General features: G+C 32.2%; 1 protein-coding gene across 2 annotated transcripts; it reads left to right on the top strand.

Moving 5' to 3' along the window:
- The first annotated feature begins 3,559 nt into the window (after positions 1-3,559).
- On the top strand, positions 3,560-13,067 carry LOC131639215 (probable helicase MAGATAMA 3). Of its 2 annotated transcripts, none has more exons than XM_058909717.1 (20): positions 3,560-3,683; positions 3,769-4,137; positions 4,213-4,346; positions 4,463-4,663; positions 5,105-5,296; positions 5,777-5,812; positions 5,952-6,037; positions 6,249-6,299; positions 6,648-6,759; positions 6,830-6,935; positions 7,402-7,499; positions 7,842-7,955; positions 8,041-8,133; positions 8,536-8,589; positions 8,970-9,028; positions 9,130-9,214; positions 10,180-10,548; positions 11,976-12,098; positions 12,195-12,281; positions 12,647-13,067. In XM_058909717.1, exons 2-20 carry the CDS (start codon positions 3,894-3,896, stop codon positions 12,851-12,853), a joined length of 2,451 nt encoding a protein of 816 aa, XP_058765700.1. In that variant the 5' UTR covers positions 3,560-3,683; positions 3,769-3,893; the 3' UTR covers positions 12,854-13,067. The 2 variants fall into 2 exon arrangements, with proteins under 2 accessions (XP_058765700.1, XP_058765699.1); XM_058909716.1 differs by having other exon boundaries at positions 4,180-4,346.
- Positions 13,068-14,559: the final 1,492 nt, after the last annotated feature.

Here is a 14,559-nt window from a genome sequence, read left to right as displayed (position 1 = left end):
GCATTACTATAAAAACACATCTAACGTTGGACTCGAAATGCGTTTGACCTCGGCTACGGAAGCGAGGTATTGATGGGCTTCATGAAAAGCTATCCCTTATCATCTCGGATATTAAAAAGCCGAGGGGTAAATTTAACTACACGTGAGTTCGATTCCTAGCTTTAGCATTTTTATTATTTTCAGAACTGGATGGCGCTTGACCAATATTAACACTCAATATTTTGAAGAACTGAGGTAATAGATCAATGTTCTTAACAACAACAATAATGGAGAACAACAACAAGAACAAGAACAACAGTAATAGAGAATAACGACAACAACAAAAACAACAAGAACACCAGTAATGGACAACAACAACAACAACAACAATAACAATAATAATGAAGAACAACAAGAACAACAAGAACGACAGCAATGGAGAACAACAACAATATGAAAAACAGTAATGAAGAACAAGAACAACATGAGAGAGCATTCACCTTTTCAGCATTTTTATTATAATATTTAATATTTCTATTAAAAAAATTTATGTAAGTAAAAAACACAATATTTTTCGTTTGTAACTTAAGTAGAAGATTTTTTTATATATTAAAATATTTAAATCAGTCATAATAATTGTTTATTGTTTAATAATATATGATATTTTATTCATCAATAATCAAATCACAAAATTTTATTAGCTAATTAAAAATAATAGTCCACCATAAATCTCCATAAAGAGTAGTGAACAACTGTAATAAATAATGAATAACATAATTAATAATAATAATTCTGAACAATGGAATAATTAATGCAATATTTAATTGATTTAAAACGTAAAATATATAAATTATATGTAGTACTTTAATTTTTAAAAAATATAATATATGAAAAGATATCTTTATTATATATAATTCATAAGTAGTTTTCTCCCTTTTGAAATTGTAAATATTTGTTGTAAACATATAATTATTATTAAATTTATCTTTTAATTATATGAATATGTTGTATTTGTCCCTTTAAGCCATCAAATAAAGAAAATGCAATGATCATAATTAAGTGACCATTAAAAGAATAAATCAAGTTAGATATTACTCATATTAGGAAGAAGATTATGGAGTCTCATGAAGAAATTGATGATAGAAGAAGGGTATTTGAATTTGTTTGCAGAATAATTAAAGTGTAGGAGAGAGAAGAGGTTAAATGAAATAATTTGATAGCAGAAGAGTGGTTGAAAATTGCAGTATGACATTGGGAAGGAGAAAAGAAAAGATGATGAAAATCTACAGGTGATTAGACAAATGAATAGATTTAAAAAGATTTGATCTATAGAAAACAAAAATAGAAATAATATAATAAAAATAAAGGCAATAAATAAGGTAAATAAAAAATAATCAAAATCAAAATTTTCAAACCATTTTAAAAACAACAACAAAAAAAATATTATTTTAGAAAGAAAAAAAGTTTAAAAAATAATTAAAAAATGAAATCTAAAAAATTGAAATTTTTTAACTAATAGAAAATAGGAATAAATCTAAAACCAAAAAATTTAAAATATTCTCATCCAAGATCTCTCTGATAGCCCAAATTTCTTGCTAATACACACATACACTAATCATGTATTTTCCAAAAAAAAAAAACTAATCTATATATCTCGTTGTAATATTTTTATAAAAAATAAAATATTATCAATAAGAACAGACTAATGATCTTTTTTGGCATTACTTCGTTATTTCACCTCCCCATATGTCTCAAAATACTTCCTGAGACATTCCTCATCCGTGTCCCACGATATTCCTCCCATGAAGAGCTTGCCGAGATCCGATTCCTTCTGTTCAATTACCAATCACAACCAACCATCAATCACTGAATTCAATATCAAGATTCAACAAACACTCACTTTAACTCATAATTCTCATTCAGTTCAAACACTCACATTGTAATTCTGTTAAAACAATTCATGGTTACTACACATAGTGTGTCAGTCTTATCAAGTATAGAGGTAAACCTAACATAACTCATGATATAGAGTCATATACTGAAATCATAATGGAGTTGTTTCTCTACCAATAATAGCTTTGGTAAGCTTATTTTTCAAATGAAAAACTGACAAACATGTGACTGATATATATTCTTAGTAAATTTGATAGAGCAAACCTTACCGTTTTAAGAGTGGAGCAATCTGTCTACAGTGTGCAAGTACTTCCTCAAAACCATGACATACTTTATTTTCATGATAAAAACTGAAATCAACAAAACATAAAACATATCAATATTACAGAGTCAGAAAAAAGATACTCATTATCACCAAACACAAAACATGGTATCAAATTATCTTCATCAAAAGGAGATGGTGCACGACAGAAGTCTACAATCTGGTCATAAGTAACTATCCCCATTCATGTAATCCAAATTACACACTATTTATTTTATCTGATAGATCGGAACATTCACAGCCAAAAAAATGAAACAACCATAAAAACGAAAACTGGAAAAGCAATTCAAATCTGATAGATCGGAACATTCCTTTTAGAAACCCAGAGATCAAAACTAAAGAACCTGGAAAACAAAACAAAAAGTGAAGTTAAAAATCAAATCGATCTTCTTTGATATCACAGATCTGAAAAACATCACTGATCTTTTTCACATATAGATCGAAACATTCACTAATCAATAAACACCATAACTATAAAAAACCAGTAAAAATCACATCTTTCTCATGGAAGTAACACTAATAGATTGAAACATTCGTGTCGTTGATGTCGCAATCTCGAACCGCCACCTTCCACAACTCCGTTGATGTCGCAAACTCGCTCGAAGGGTCTGGCCATGAGAGAGACGGATGAAGATTTTTTGTGGAAGTAAATAAATGAGAGCCGATTTAAAAAAGGGTTTAGTTTGAGGAAGGAAAAGAAAAGGAGTCAGGCTGGAAGAAAAAAATAAGAAATGGGTTCTGTTTAGCGGATTTAGGGTTTAGTTTGAAAAGGGTTCTGTGTAAGAAAGAATAAGAAATAAGAAAGAATAAGAATGTAGGAAGAAATAAGAAAGCTGAATTTTGGAAGCTGAGACGTGAGGTAGGCCACGTGGATAGGCTAAATGGCAAGAAGGACATATTTGGTATTTCCAGACCATTTAACTTTCTTATATTGTAGATTTTCACCCATATATTAATATGTTTAGGTTAAAGGTAGTGCACTATTGTAGATTTTCACCCATATATTAATATGTTGAGATATTGTAGATTTTCACCCATATATTAATATGTTGAGATTTTACACTGTCATCTAATAGAAACAAATCGTTTTGCCATGTCATATAATTTTTTTTAAAATTACAGTCTGACTTGTCCTGATTCATGGTCGTGATTGGTTGACAGTGTAAAACTTTTTTACTTTTTTACACTGTCAGTGCATCACTCATTTTCTCTAATATGTTTATTTTATTAAAAAAAACACTATTTATAAAAACTTATGTTTGTTTCATGGATCGAACAGACCAAACCCAGTTTCATAAAATTTTAATTCAACCACTGCACTACATTTTTGAGTGACGACTCTAAACAAAAAGTATTTATATATACTTTGACTTCAAAAGCATAAAAGCCAAGACCTAAACTTTGAGACCTATTTTTTTTTCGAGAAACCGCCTACTTTCTCCTCCACTGGCGTTCGAAACTCATCTCATCGCCGTCGTGTTACAGTGAGGTACTGAAATATTTTTAGTTGATGCATTTCATTATCCATTTTTGTTTTCGATTTCTTACCGTTTGTTCTTCCCGTTTCTCTGCAGGTTGGCAGCATCCAGCCTTTCCTTGTATTGCACGCGGCCGCCGGTTGCATTGTGGTGGCTAAGTTGCCAAATTACAGTTCGTTTCTTCTAACTAGGGTTTACACTCTCTTCTTTCTCTTGTTCTCATGGCATTGGACAAAGAAAAGCTCCAAGAAGAATCCGTAATCCGTCGTTTCTACCAGATTATTCTTAGTTGGAATTACGTTACTCTTCTGAAACATAAACACAATGCAAAAACTAAGCCTCCCAAACTCATGAAGGTGAAAGACAGATACAAAGATGTTGACGATTATATTTCTACCTACGAGCCACTCATTTTCGAAGAAGCTAAATCTCAAATCACCCAAGGGAAAGAGGACGAAGAAGAAGGTACTACTTTTCTTCTTCTACTGCATACTATTTTAACCCTAGGTGAAGAGTTTTTTTTGATTTTGTTGATTGCAGGTGTTGATTGGATGTTTGGGGTGGTAAAGAGTTACACTGAGTCAGATGAATTTCATTTTCTAGAAATTCCTTGTGAATTGGAAGAGGGAGAATCAATTTCACAGAATGATCTCTTACTGATTTCAAATGAAAAGGTACTAGTGGTTTTTGGACTTTGCATGTTCTTCTATCATGCACATATGTACTGGATTTTGCACTCAAACTGACATTTTTTTCTGCATTTTATCGGTCAATGATAAATACTTGGAAGTATGTGGGTGACACAAATACGCACGCATTTGCTTTGGTGGAAAACGTGCGGAGATATTCTGAAGCAAAACTTCTTCGAGTCAGACTCTATCTAGCTGGAGAATTCCCACGTTATAATACAAAAAATATGAGAACTTCCCCAAGGCTGGAAAAAATGCAGTCTTATATATGTGAGACAGAGAGGCAATTGCATTTTTTAAAGGTAACTTGCTTTAAGTATTATATTTGTACTCTCTCAGGATTTATAAAATATTCGATTGTTTCTCAATTGGTACTGTCGTAAGTTCTTGTTGAGGCACGTGGTATTCTCTGACCTAGGAAATGTGGTATTCTCTGACCTAGGAAATGTGGTAGCACCTGTCCTTTCCCCCTGAAATATTGTCAGAATAAATTTAGCATTAGCATTTTTCAAGTGTTTGTGTTAAGAACATTAAATTAGAGATGGTTTGAACATCAATTTTCCTCAACCTAATACCCCTTAATTTACAAGCCATTAAAAGGGATGATATCAGTTTTCCTCTATCGAGCCACTTGGGTCACGGTCCACTCCAGATGTCCACCCTGGACGTTAATGGAGTGTGTTAAGAGTCCCACATTAGATGTGTTTTCTTATTAGAAAATAATCTTATGAATGATTTTGCAGATGTGCAATTTATCTACCATTGCTCGTGAGTATGTGGCTATACAAACAATAAGCATTCTCCCTTTCAAGGATTTAATATTAAATGCTGCTGGAGAGGATTTTGGTACAGATACTGAGGGATGGAAAATCCCATCAGCTTTGAAGGAATATGTTGAAGGTAGTTTCAATCAATATCAACGTCAGGCTATAACAGTAAGTTTTTTACTCTAGAAGTTGAATGCATTAAACAAAACGTGTAATTATCCATTTGTTTTTTATTTGTATTTTTCAAAGCAATGCAAGGCTGTTCCGATGTGTCATTGTTAGTGACTTTATATTGTTTGGAAACAATAAATGGGAGTGCCTGGAGATTAATTAAAATAGCATATTGTCAAGTTGGGATATGAGATTTAATTAACGGATGTTATGCTTAAAACATTGATATATAACTTCATGTGCATTAACGAGAATAAATAATCATAGTCTTATATTATTCCTTTTGGAATTTTGCTTATACTTTCAACATGTTTCTTGTCACCTGTTTTCTTTCTTCTGTAAATGTTCAAAATTTCGCTGGCACTTGTCACTTTAAAAGGCTTTGAGCCATTGACTTGCTTGCAGTGTAGATTTCTTATAAAAGCTCATGTACCATTTTGTTTATTCCACAGTAACTTTTTTATTTTCATGTTGCAGGCTGGTCTATCATCAAAAGCCTTTGTCCTGATACAGGTTTGTCTGTGTGTGTACCTTGTTTCTGTAGTGAAACTCTTTTAATATTTTTGCATGATAATTGTAAGGCTTCTGTCTTCATTTATCAAAGTCACTCTTTTCAAAAAGCTAATAATTGTATCAAACCAACTCATTTTAGGGGCCTCCGGGTACTGGAAAGACTCAGACCATACTTGGGATTCTAAGTACCATTTTACATGCAACTCCAACAAGAGTACATTCAAAGTAAGTATAATATCTATATATTTCTTTGGTCTTTTACTATTAATAATTATGCTTCTGGCTTCTATTGTTATCTTGTCTTGAGCTAGATGTTATCTTAAGAGAATTTCTAGTAGAGGAGAACTTTTGAAGCAGTTTCTCCTCTATAAAGCATGCCTCATGTATCTTTGCCTTATATTTCTTTATGTTTTATATTTATTCTATTTACTTTTAGGAGTGGGACCTATGAGCTAAAGCATGGGCTGCAATTACCTATTGAGGAGAAGTAAGTTTAGCTTTGACAATATCTGCACTTTATTTACTCAAGAAAACTTAGCTTTCATGGAATTTGGTTTTCTCATGTGATTTTATTTCTGAATGCATTGCTCTTTTTATTTTCATTTTGAGACATTTTAAAAACAATTTGTATTCTATGGATGATACTATCAAATTGCCCTTCTATTTTCATTCTTGGTTTCCTGTCGTTTCTTGTGTTATACATGTTAGCTTTGTGGCTGTACTATCTTCCAGCCATTTATTTACATAATAAACTATTTTATGTAAATATCAACACGTATATTTTATCTTTCAAAAGGTTTTCTTACAATTTTTCTACTGTATTTTCTCTTGGCAGACGTAGACATTGGAAATTGGCATCTCCATGGTTACATAGCGTTAATCCAAGGGACAGTCTGATGCCAAAAGACGGCGATGATGGTTTTTTCCCAACTACTGGAAATGAATTAGTAAGTAGTTTTCATCAGTTAAGTTTCTTGGTTTTACAGAATAATGTCTAATTTTCACGAATTTGATCAGAAACCTGAAGCTATTACTTCAACTCGTAAGTATCGCGTAAGAGTTCTAGTCTGTGCCCCATCAAATTCTGCTCTTGATGAGATTGTGTTGCGGGTTCTCAGTGGAGGTATGAAGTGTCACTTGCCTTTCTTGTTATCTTTTTATATGAAGCAACAATAGCCACACATAAGTTCAGCTTCTTCTCACATAGTATCTTGTTTTATGTCAATGTTTTCATTAAGTGGAAAATGTTATTCTTTTATCGTGCCTTCACTTGCATGAGTTGGCAATGCTACTGTTCAAATAGCACCTAGTATTTGACAGTTAGTCAACTGAAAGTAATTCTACATTGAAATGTAATGCCGAACGTTCTGAGACTTGCACAAAAGAAATGATGATATATTTTAAAAAGCAAAGACAAGAATGCATTTTGATGTTAATTAATTATGCTGTGATAGAGGCAGACTGGACAGAACTTGCAATTCTAATTTTCTTCATTTGTTATTTTTGCTTTTTTTTGTCAGTTTCTTGTATATGCATATTTATTATGGTTATATATTTAGTTTTCAATTATTATTCATGGATGTTCGTAGGTATCCACGATGAAAATGACCGAGCTTATTGCCCGAAAATTGTTAGGATTGGTCTCAAAGCACACCATTCTATCAAGGCTGTTTCCCTGGACGAACTTGTAAGTTGATGAATCAGATTAGACCAAATATATCTTAAATTAGCTATGTCAGTACTGTCATTATTATTTAGTCTTCCGCATCACTACTTTTTAAAAATGTTATGATACCATGGTCATGCATGGCCATTCATGAAGGAAGCTTAACTATTAAATCAAGAAGCACTTCTAGATAATCTTAGATTTAAATGTTAGATGAAAAGGTGAATGAATGCTCTCTCAGATTTCGGATCACATTCCCTTTACCATTTTACATTTCTTCTTCATCTTAGGAGCATGTCTCCATCCAATGTCTTACAAATGTAATTAAGGGCCAAGCTTTGATATTTAAAATTTGACTTGCAGGTGAAAAAAAAACGCGCTAGTGCCAACAAATCACCCACTGATAAGCAGAGTAATGCTTCTGCAGGAAGCAATGAAGACAGTATCAGGACTGCAATTTTGGATGAGGCTACAATTGTATGTTTTTAAAAGTTTAAGTCGAATTCAAAAGATACTGATAGAAGAAATGTGATTTTCTCATTATTTTCTTTGATCTTGGCAGGTCTTCTCCACCCTCAGCTTTAGTGGTTCACATCTTTTCACTAAACTAAGTCGGAACTTTGATGTAGTGATTATAGATGAAGCCGCACAAGCTGTAAGAGTGAAATCTTCAGTTTAATTGTTGAATCACCTGTTAGATTGTTTTGAAAATAAATTAACTTGGCAAAGTTTGGGCTAAAGAAGTTCCTTCATATATCCTAGAAATGTTGCGTGGCTATTATAGGAAGATCATAAGAGGCTTCTCCTTAACTACAATTAAACTGACGCAAGACTCCTGATGGATGACACCATGTTGAATAAAAAGATAAACAAAGAAAATGATAGGACATAATACACTTGCTTGTTTACGGCTCCTAGTTATTTTGTTGAGTTGTTTTGTTAACGTGTTACTATCAGTAATGAGTAAATTAGTGACTGTCAATATGAAAGGATAACCAATGTTGCCTATTCTTTTGATTTACTTTATCTTTTTACATGACAAGTTACTTCTAAACAGGTGGAACCTGCAACTCTTGTTCCCTTGGCCAATCAGTGCAAAAAAGTTTTTCTGGTATTTTCAATTGCTCCTTTCATTATAGAACTCTGCACTATTTTATGTATTGTAATATTTAAGTTGCAGTTATGCCTAAAATATGCCCAGTTTTTCATGTTTGTTATCTAATTATTTATGCAGTACAAAATTCAAAGGAAGAAATACCTTTTGACAACATTTCTAAAGAAAGTGAATTGTTATTCTTCATAACCCTTGATCTAAAAGGAGTGAAATAGTATATAGAAAAGGAATTCATGTTCACTAATTGTTTAAACAAGGCCTGCCAAATGGAAATATTATTATGCAACAATTTTAACTGAACATTTTAAATTAACTCTCTGAAAATCATTTCGGGCAAATGTTCTTACCACTGTTACTTTTTCTTGCTACTTTCTAAGGTTGGTGATCCAGCTCAACTTCCAGCAACTGTAATTTCGGACATTGCCAAGAATCATGGGTAAGCAATTAATGCCGGGGGTAGTTGTATTGATTTGATACATTAGCCCAATCTTTTCTGAAGACCTTAATTTGGTGTCTTTTATGTTTCATGAACTTCAGATATGGTACAAGCTTATTTGAAAGACTGAAGCAGGCTGGTTATCCCATTAAAATGCTGAAGACACAATATCGAATGCATCCTGAGGTTGGTACTCACGTTTAGCAAACTCCTGCAAAATTGTTTTGTTCGTATAGCCTTGATCCTGGAATAAATATAACAAACAATTATTCTTGTCCTCTGGGCAGACTATATTGCAACAATTAATCTGCAGTGTTCTAAAACCTTGATCCTGAAGATACTGTTAATCTGCATGCCTAAATATGCATCATAAAACTTAGATTTATGATACATATTTTAGACACAGTATACTGTTAACCTAAAATGATCTGTTACCTTACTGTGGGCATCCATTCCTTCACCCCTTCTCTCATTTTAGATACAGTATACTATAACCTAAAATAATTTGTTGTCTTATTGCGGGCATCCAGTTTAATTGCAGTAAGAGGACTAGACAGCCTTCAAGTACAAAGTTGTAGTTTCTTAAACCGTAAGGCCTAATGGGCATAGATTCAGATGAAGAATGCCGACACTATGCCATAGCCTAGAATCGTCAAATTTTCTGGTCATAGTAGCCTACTTGGCGACATAGGAAAGTAAGTGAAAATGTAGGTTGTTGTTTTAAGGTTGTGTTCATGTCAAGGATAAGTGTGGTGCCTTGATGGATTTAAGTTTTTATTTGGGCAAAAGAAGTTTCTCAGCGATAGCTTGGTGAAAAGAGGGACCTAGAGAAATATTCAAGGCTTCACATCTAGTGTTCCTTCGGTATTTTACTAGGATTTGATTTCAGTACATAATCAAGCAAACAGTTACCTGTATAATTGAGTTCCATTGAATTGCATCAATGGGAATGATAGGGATTATACCAATCTCATTAAGACTAGGGATCTTGAGTATCTAAAATTTAATCCTTTATAATTTTTCTTTAGATCTTGTCTATCTCTATATTGCTAAATTCTATAACTTACTTTCATCTTCGTTCTGTGTTTTCTCTATCTAATAAAATTTCCTGACACTTCCTATGGGGTTTTTGTTATATTATGATCAAACAGATAAGAAGCTTTCCCTCTGAGGAGTTTTATGAAAACTCATTGGAAGATGGGGACGGCATCAAATTACAGACAGTACGTGACTGGCACGAGTACCGCTGCTTTGGCCCATTCTCCTTCTTTGACATACACGAGGGAGAAGAAACTAGGCCAACTGGGAGTGGTTCATGGATAAATGTTGCGGAAGTTGATTTTGTCCTACTCTTGTATCAAAAATTGGTAACACTTTATCCGGGGCTCAAGTCAGGCAACCAAGTTGCAATTATATCACCCTATAGTCAACAAGTCAAGCTCTTCCAACAACGTTTTGAAGAGACTTTTGGTGTGTCAGCAGAGAAAGTAGTGGATATATGTACTGTTGACGGTTGCCAGGTAAACTTGCATTATGGTTGAATCAGATGGAATCTACGCTGTTAAATCGTGTAATCTATGATCTTTGAAACGTTTATGCGATTATGCTTATGAATGAATTTACATCATCAGTGTTTGAAGCGTGATTTAAGGCTTTAATTATCTAACTTCTGAGCTATGCTTACGGATTTAAATTTACACATGTGATTTAAGGTTTTATTTATAGTAGTAATTCTTTTATATATATATATATATATATATATATGTATATGTATATATATGTATATGTAGGGAGCATATCAAGTGAAAGCATTTTTAAATGAGAGATGAGAGGAAGAAATATCAACCATTTGATTCATCATGAGAGAGAATGTTACTACATTAATGAGGCTATTAATTTCTCTCTCTTGATGAATCCAATGGTTGATATTTCTTCCTCTCATCTCTCATTTAAAAATGCTCTCACTTGATATGCTCCCTGTATATGTATATGTATATATATATATATATATATATATATATATATGTATATATATGTATATATATATATATATATATATATGTATATATATATATGTATATATATATATATATATATATATATATATATATATATATATATATATATATATATATGTATATATGTATATATATATATATATATATGTATATATATATATATATGTATATATGTATATATATATATATATATATATATATATATATATATATATGTATATATGTATATATATATATATAGTATGAATTAAACGAGAGTGCAGGGTTTGGACATCAAATGAAACCGAGTGCGAATAGTCCTAAATTTTGTAATTTCAATTGGAAGTCTTGATATTGTTTATGCATCAATAAGTTACTTGATTCATGGTGGTCTCTTTTATGCTCTTGAACTGTTGAATTGAATGGATAGACTGCAATTGCAGTAGCTGAGCTTGTCAGATCCGTATCTAAGGATTTTCTTAGAAAGGGCCCGTGTGAATCAATCCCCTCAAATTAATATACTACTCCTATTTGCGTTATGCATGCTTTTTGTTTCCACTATATCGACATCTGCAGACTGAAGATGATTGGGGATAGTGGAGCCAACTGGTATTATTCCTATAATAATGTCAACAAGAAAACAAATATCCAACCTTTCACATAGAAGAAACTACACAAGTCTAGAGCCATTCATATGAACCACTTTTTTCATTGTTCCACTACACAATAAATGGACCTTTCATAGTAAGATTATATTATAAAAACTTAGGAAGTTGTAGGAATTAGTTGTGGCTAATTGAATTTCTGTATTTATAATATTGATTTCATCTCAAATAGTTGTGACTTAAAGGATTGCAATAACTTGGGCTTCTTCCCTCTCTAATATGCTTCTTACAATTACATGGCTGACTCATTAAATTTGGGACTAAAGTGTACTCATTTCTTTTCAGGGACGTGAAAAGGACGTCGCCATATTTTCATGTGTCAGAGCAAGCGAAGATAGAGGTATAGGGTTTCTGGAAGACATCCGACGAATGAATGTTGGGATCACTAGAGCGAAGTCTGCAGTGTTGGTACTGTATCAATCTGGGGGCTAACATGATTCTTTCAACAAATTCATTTCTTATCTTAGCCATGACACGGGATGCATTTTTGTTGTTTTATTGTAGGTGGTTGGGTCTGGCTCTACATTGAGGAGGAGTGTACAATGGAACAAGCTTGTGGAAAGTGCCGAGAAAAGGAACTGTTTATTCAAAGTAAATTTTCTGAAAAGTCATTTACGTGTCTTACAATATGCTAATTGCTAACAGCAATACAGTAAAATTCAATGCGTTAAAATTTTAATTGAGCAAATCTGATCAAAATCCGAATGCTTTATTACTCTTTTAACTTGAAACTAAGATTTTGATTTTTAGCCTCTACACATGATTTTTAACTTCAAATTTCTCACTCATTTTTTAGCCTCTGCTCATGATTTTTAACCTCAAATTTCTCCTTCAAGTTATTTTTACTTGGATATATTAAAGTATGAAAGACTTTATATTCAATTTTTTTTTTCAATCAAAATCAATTTTGAACATAGAAACCAAGCAAACAATGACTTAACAATTTCCTTATGCAGGTGTCTAAACCATATCCCTCATTCTTAAGTGATGGAAATCTTGCATCCATGAAAGCAAGGATGGATAAACCACCTCCGGCAACAGATGTTGTAAACAATGATCTGCCAACTGACACCTATGCACAACAGATTGATCAAGGGCAACCTGAGGACAATGATTATGGAGATGGTGATGCTGACATGGGTTATGGAGGTGATGACGATTAGGATTAGTAGTTTTAGATATTTGAATTTTGTATAGATGAGCAGAAAGATTCTGTTTATGAAATTTACTAGGACTAAGGTAGATTGTAAACTGGATTAGACTCCAGTTAATGATAGTAACATATCGCATTTGATTCAAAAAAGAAAAAGAAAACTTGTTCTCATTCATGACCATTTGACTCCAGTCAATGATAGTAACATCACATTTGGTTTTCAACATGTTTACTTTAACTCTAGCTTTGGGGATGAAAAGGCCACTGAACAGATCAGGGATAAAATGTTGTGTTATTTCAATGTTTTTTTTTTTGGTTTTCTACATGTTTCCCTTTAAATCTGAATGAAAGGGGCTTCACTGATCAGATCAGGGATATCAAGAGTGTGCAAATTAATTTTGATTGCAGTTTAACGAATTGGCATATTTTATATGAATTAAAATGTTTACATTATTTTTTTGATGGGATATTTTATTTGAATTAAAATGTTAACATTATTTTTTTGATGTTACTAAAAAAAATATTAGATTTAAATGCACTTTTGATCCTAGTTTCGGTTTTTAAACTATTGGTCTCCTTATTACAAAACTGAATTTTTTGTCTCTGATTTTAATTACTTGGAATGGTTGGCAGGATAATTTATTTTTTAATATTAGAATTTATTTTTAATTAGTTGGAATAGTTGACTTTTTCATAAATTATTTTAATATTATTTTTAATTAGTTGGAATAGCTGACTTTTTTATAAATTATTTTAATATTATTTTTAATTAGTTGGAATAGCTGACTTTTTATAAACTAATTTATTAAAATATTGAAGAAATCTTTTTGAACCTATGCCCATTCCATTAAATTGCTAGTCCATATCCAGCTGACAACAAATAAGCTTTATAAACACTTTCAATATTGATTACAAATTCCATATGGGACTAAAACAAAACTAAAGACTTAGTTAACTGCCAGTAGCATTGCTTATTGATATCAATTTGATTGAACACATTTACATCCAAATCCAGTCCACCATTAGATCACTGATCCCAGGTTGCACATAATTATGTTGTAATCCTAGTTTATGTTCTCAGGGTTGTAGTTATTGTTGTTGGAAAATTAGTGTATTTCAAAGTCCATCCTTCACCGGTGGAATTTAGTGCAAAATCAGATAAAAAGCACTATTGTAGCTATCTTAAGAACAACTTTCACCAGTGGAAGTTTAGTGCAAAATCAGACCAAAACACTGCTGCAGCTATTTTAAGAACAACTTCCACCCGTGGAAGTTCATTGTTAAATCAATATGGTTTGCTTTGCCGTCGCTCAAGTTATTAAACCTTGCACCGTTCACCTTGACTAAATCAATATGGTTTGTTATGCTGCCGCCCAAGTTATTAAACTTTGTCGTCTATCATTTATTTCCTTCATCTACCTTGTTATTCACTAATTTTATCCTATAAATAGTTGACTTATTTCTCATAAAACAATATACCAAAAAATTATATTCTTCTCCTCCCTTCTTTGTTCATGGGCAATATATATATATTTGAGATTCTCGCTAGTTCTTGAGTTCCAGGTTACTGCAACCAGAAGGTTTTGTTTAATCCTGGGGAGTGTTTAGGATAATACCTGAATAAAACTCTCAAGGACAATGAATCTAATTCACGACTCAGCTCAGTTACTTTCCTTAATTTACTTTGTGGTTTCGCTACTGTTGATCTTGTTGTTT

This window comes from Vicia villosa, unplaced genomic scaffold, assembly GCF_029867415.1.
Source record: "Vicia villosa cultivar HV-30 ecotype Madison, WI unplaced genomic scaffold, Vvil1.0 ctg.002557F_1_1, whole genome shotgun sequence".
In the NCBI taxonomy this organism is placed as follows: domain Eukaryota; kingdom Viridiplantae; phylum Streptophyta; class Magnoliopsida; order Fabales; family Fabaceae; genus Vicia; species Vicia villosa.
The sequence above is the reverse complement of the archived record's forward strand: the minus strand, read 5'-3'. Positions and strand labels throughout refer to the sequence as shown.

Coding starts and splice junctions, on each gene's coding strand:
- LOC131639215 (XM_058909716.1), top strand. CDS start 3,894: ATGGCATTGGACAAAGAAAAGCTCCAAGAAGAATCCGTAATCCGTCGT. Junction 6,936..7,401: donor GTTGCGGGTTCTCAGTGGAG/GTATGAAGTGTC, acceptor GGATGTTCGTAG/GTATCCACGATGAAAATGAC. Junction 8,134..8,535: donor TAGATGAAGCCGCACAAGCT/GTAAGAGTGAAA, acceptor ACTTCTAAACAG/GTGGAACCTGCAACTCTTGT.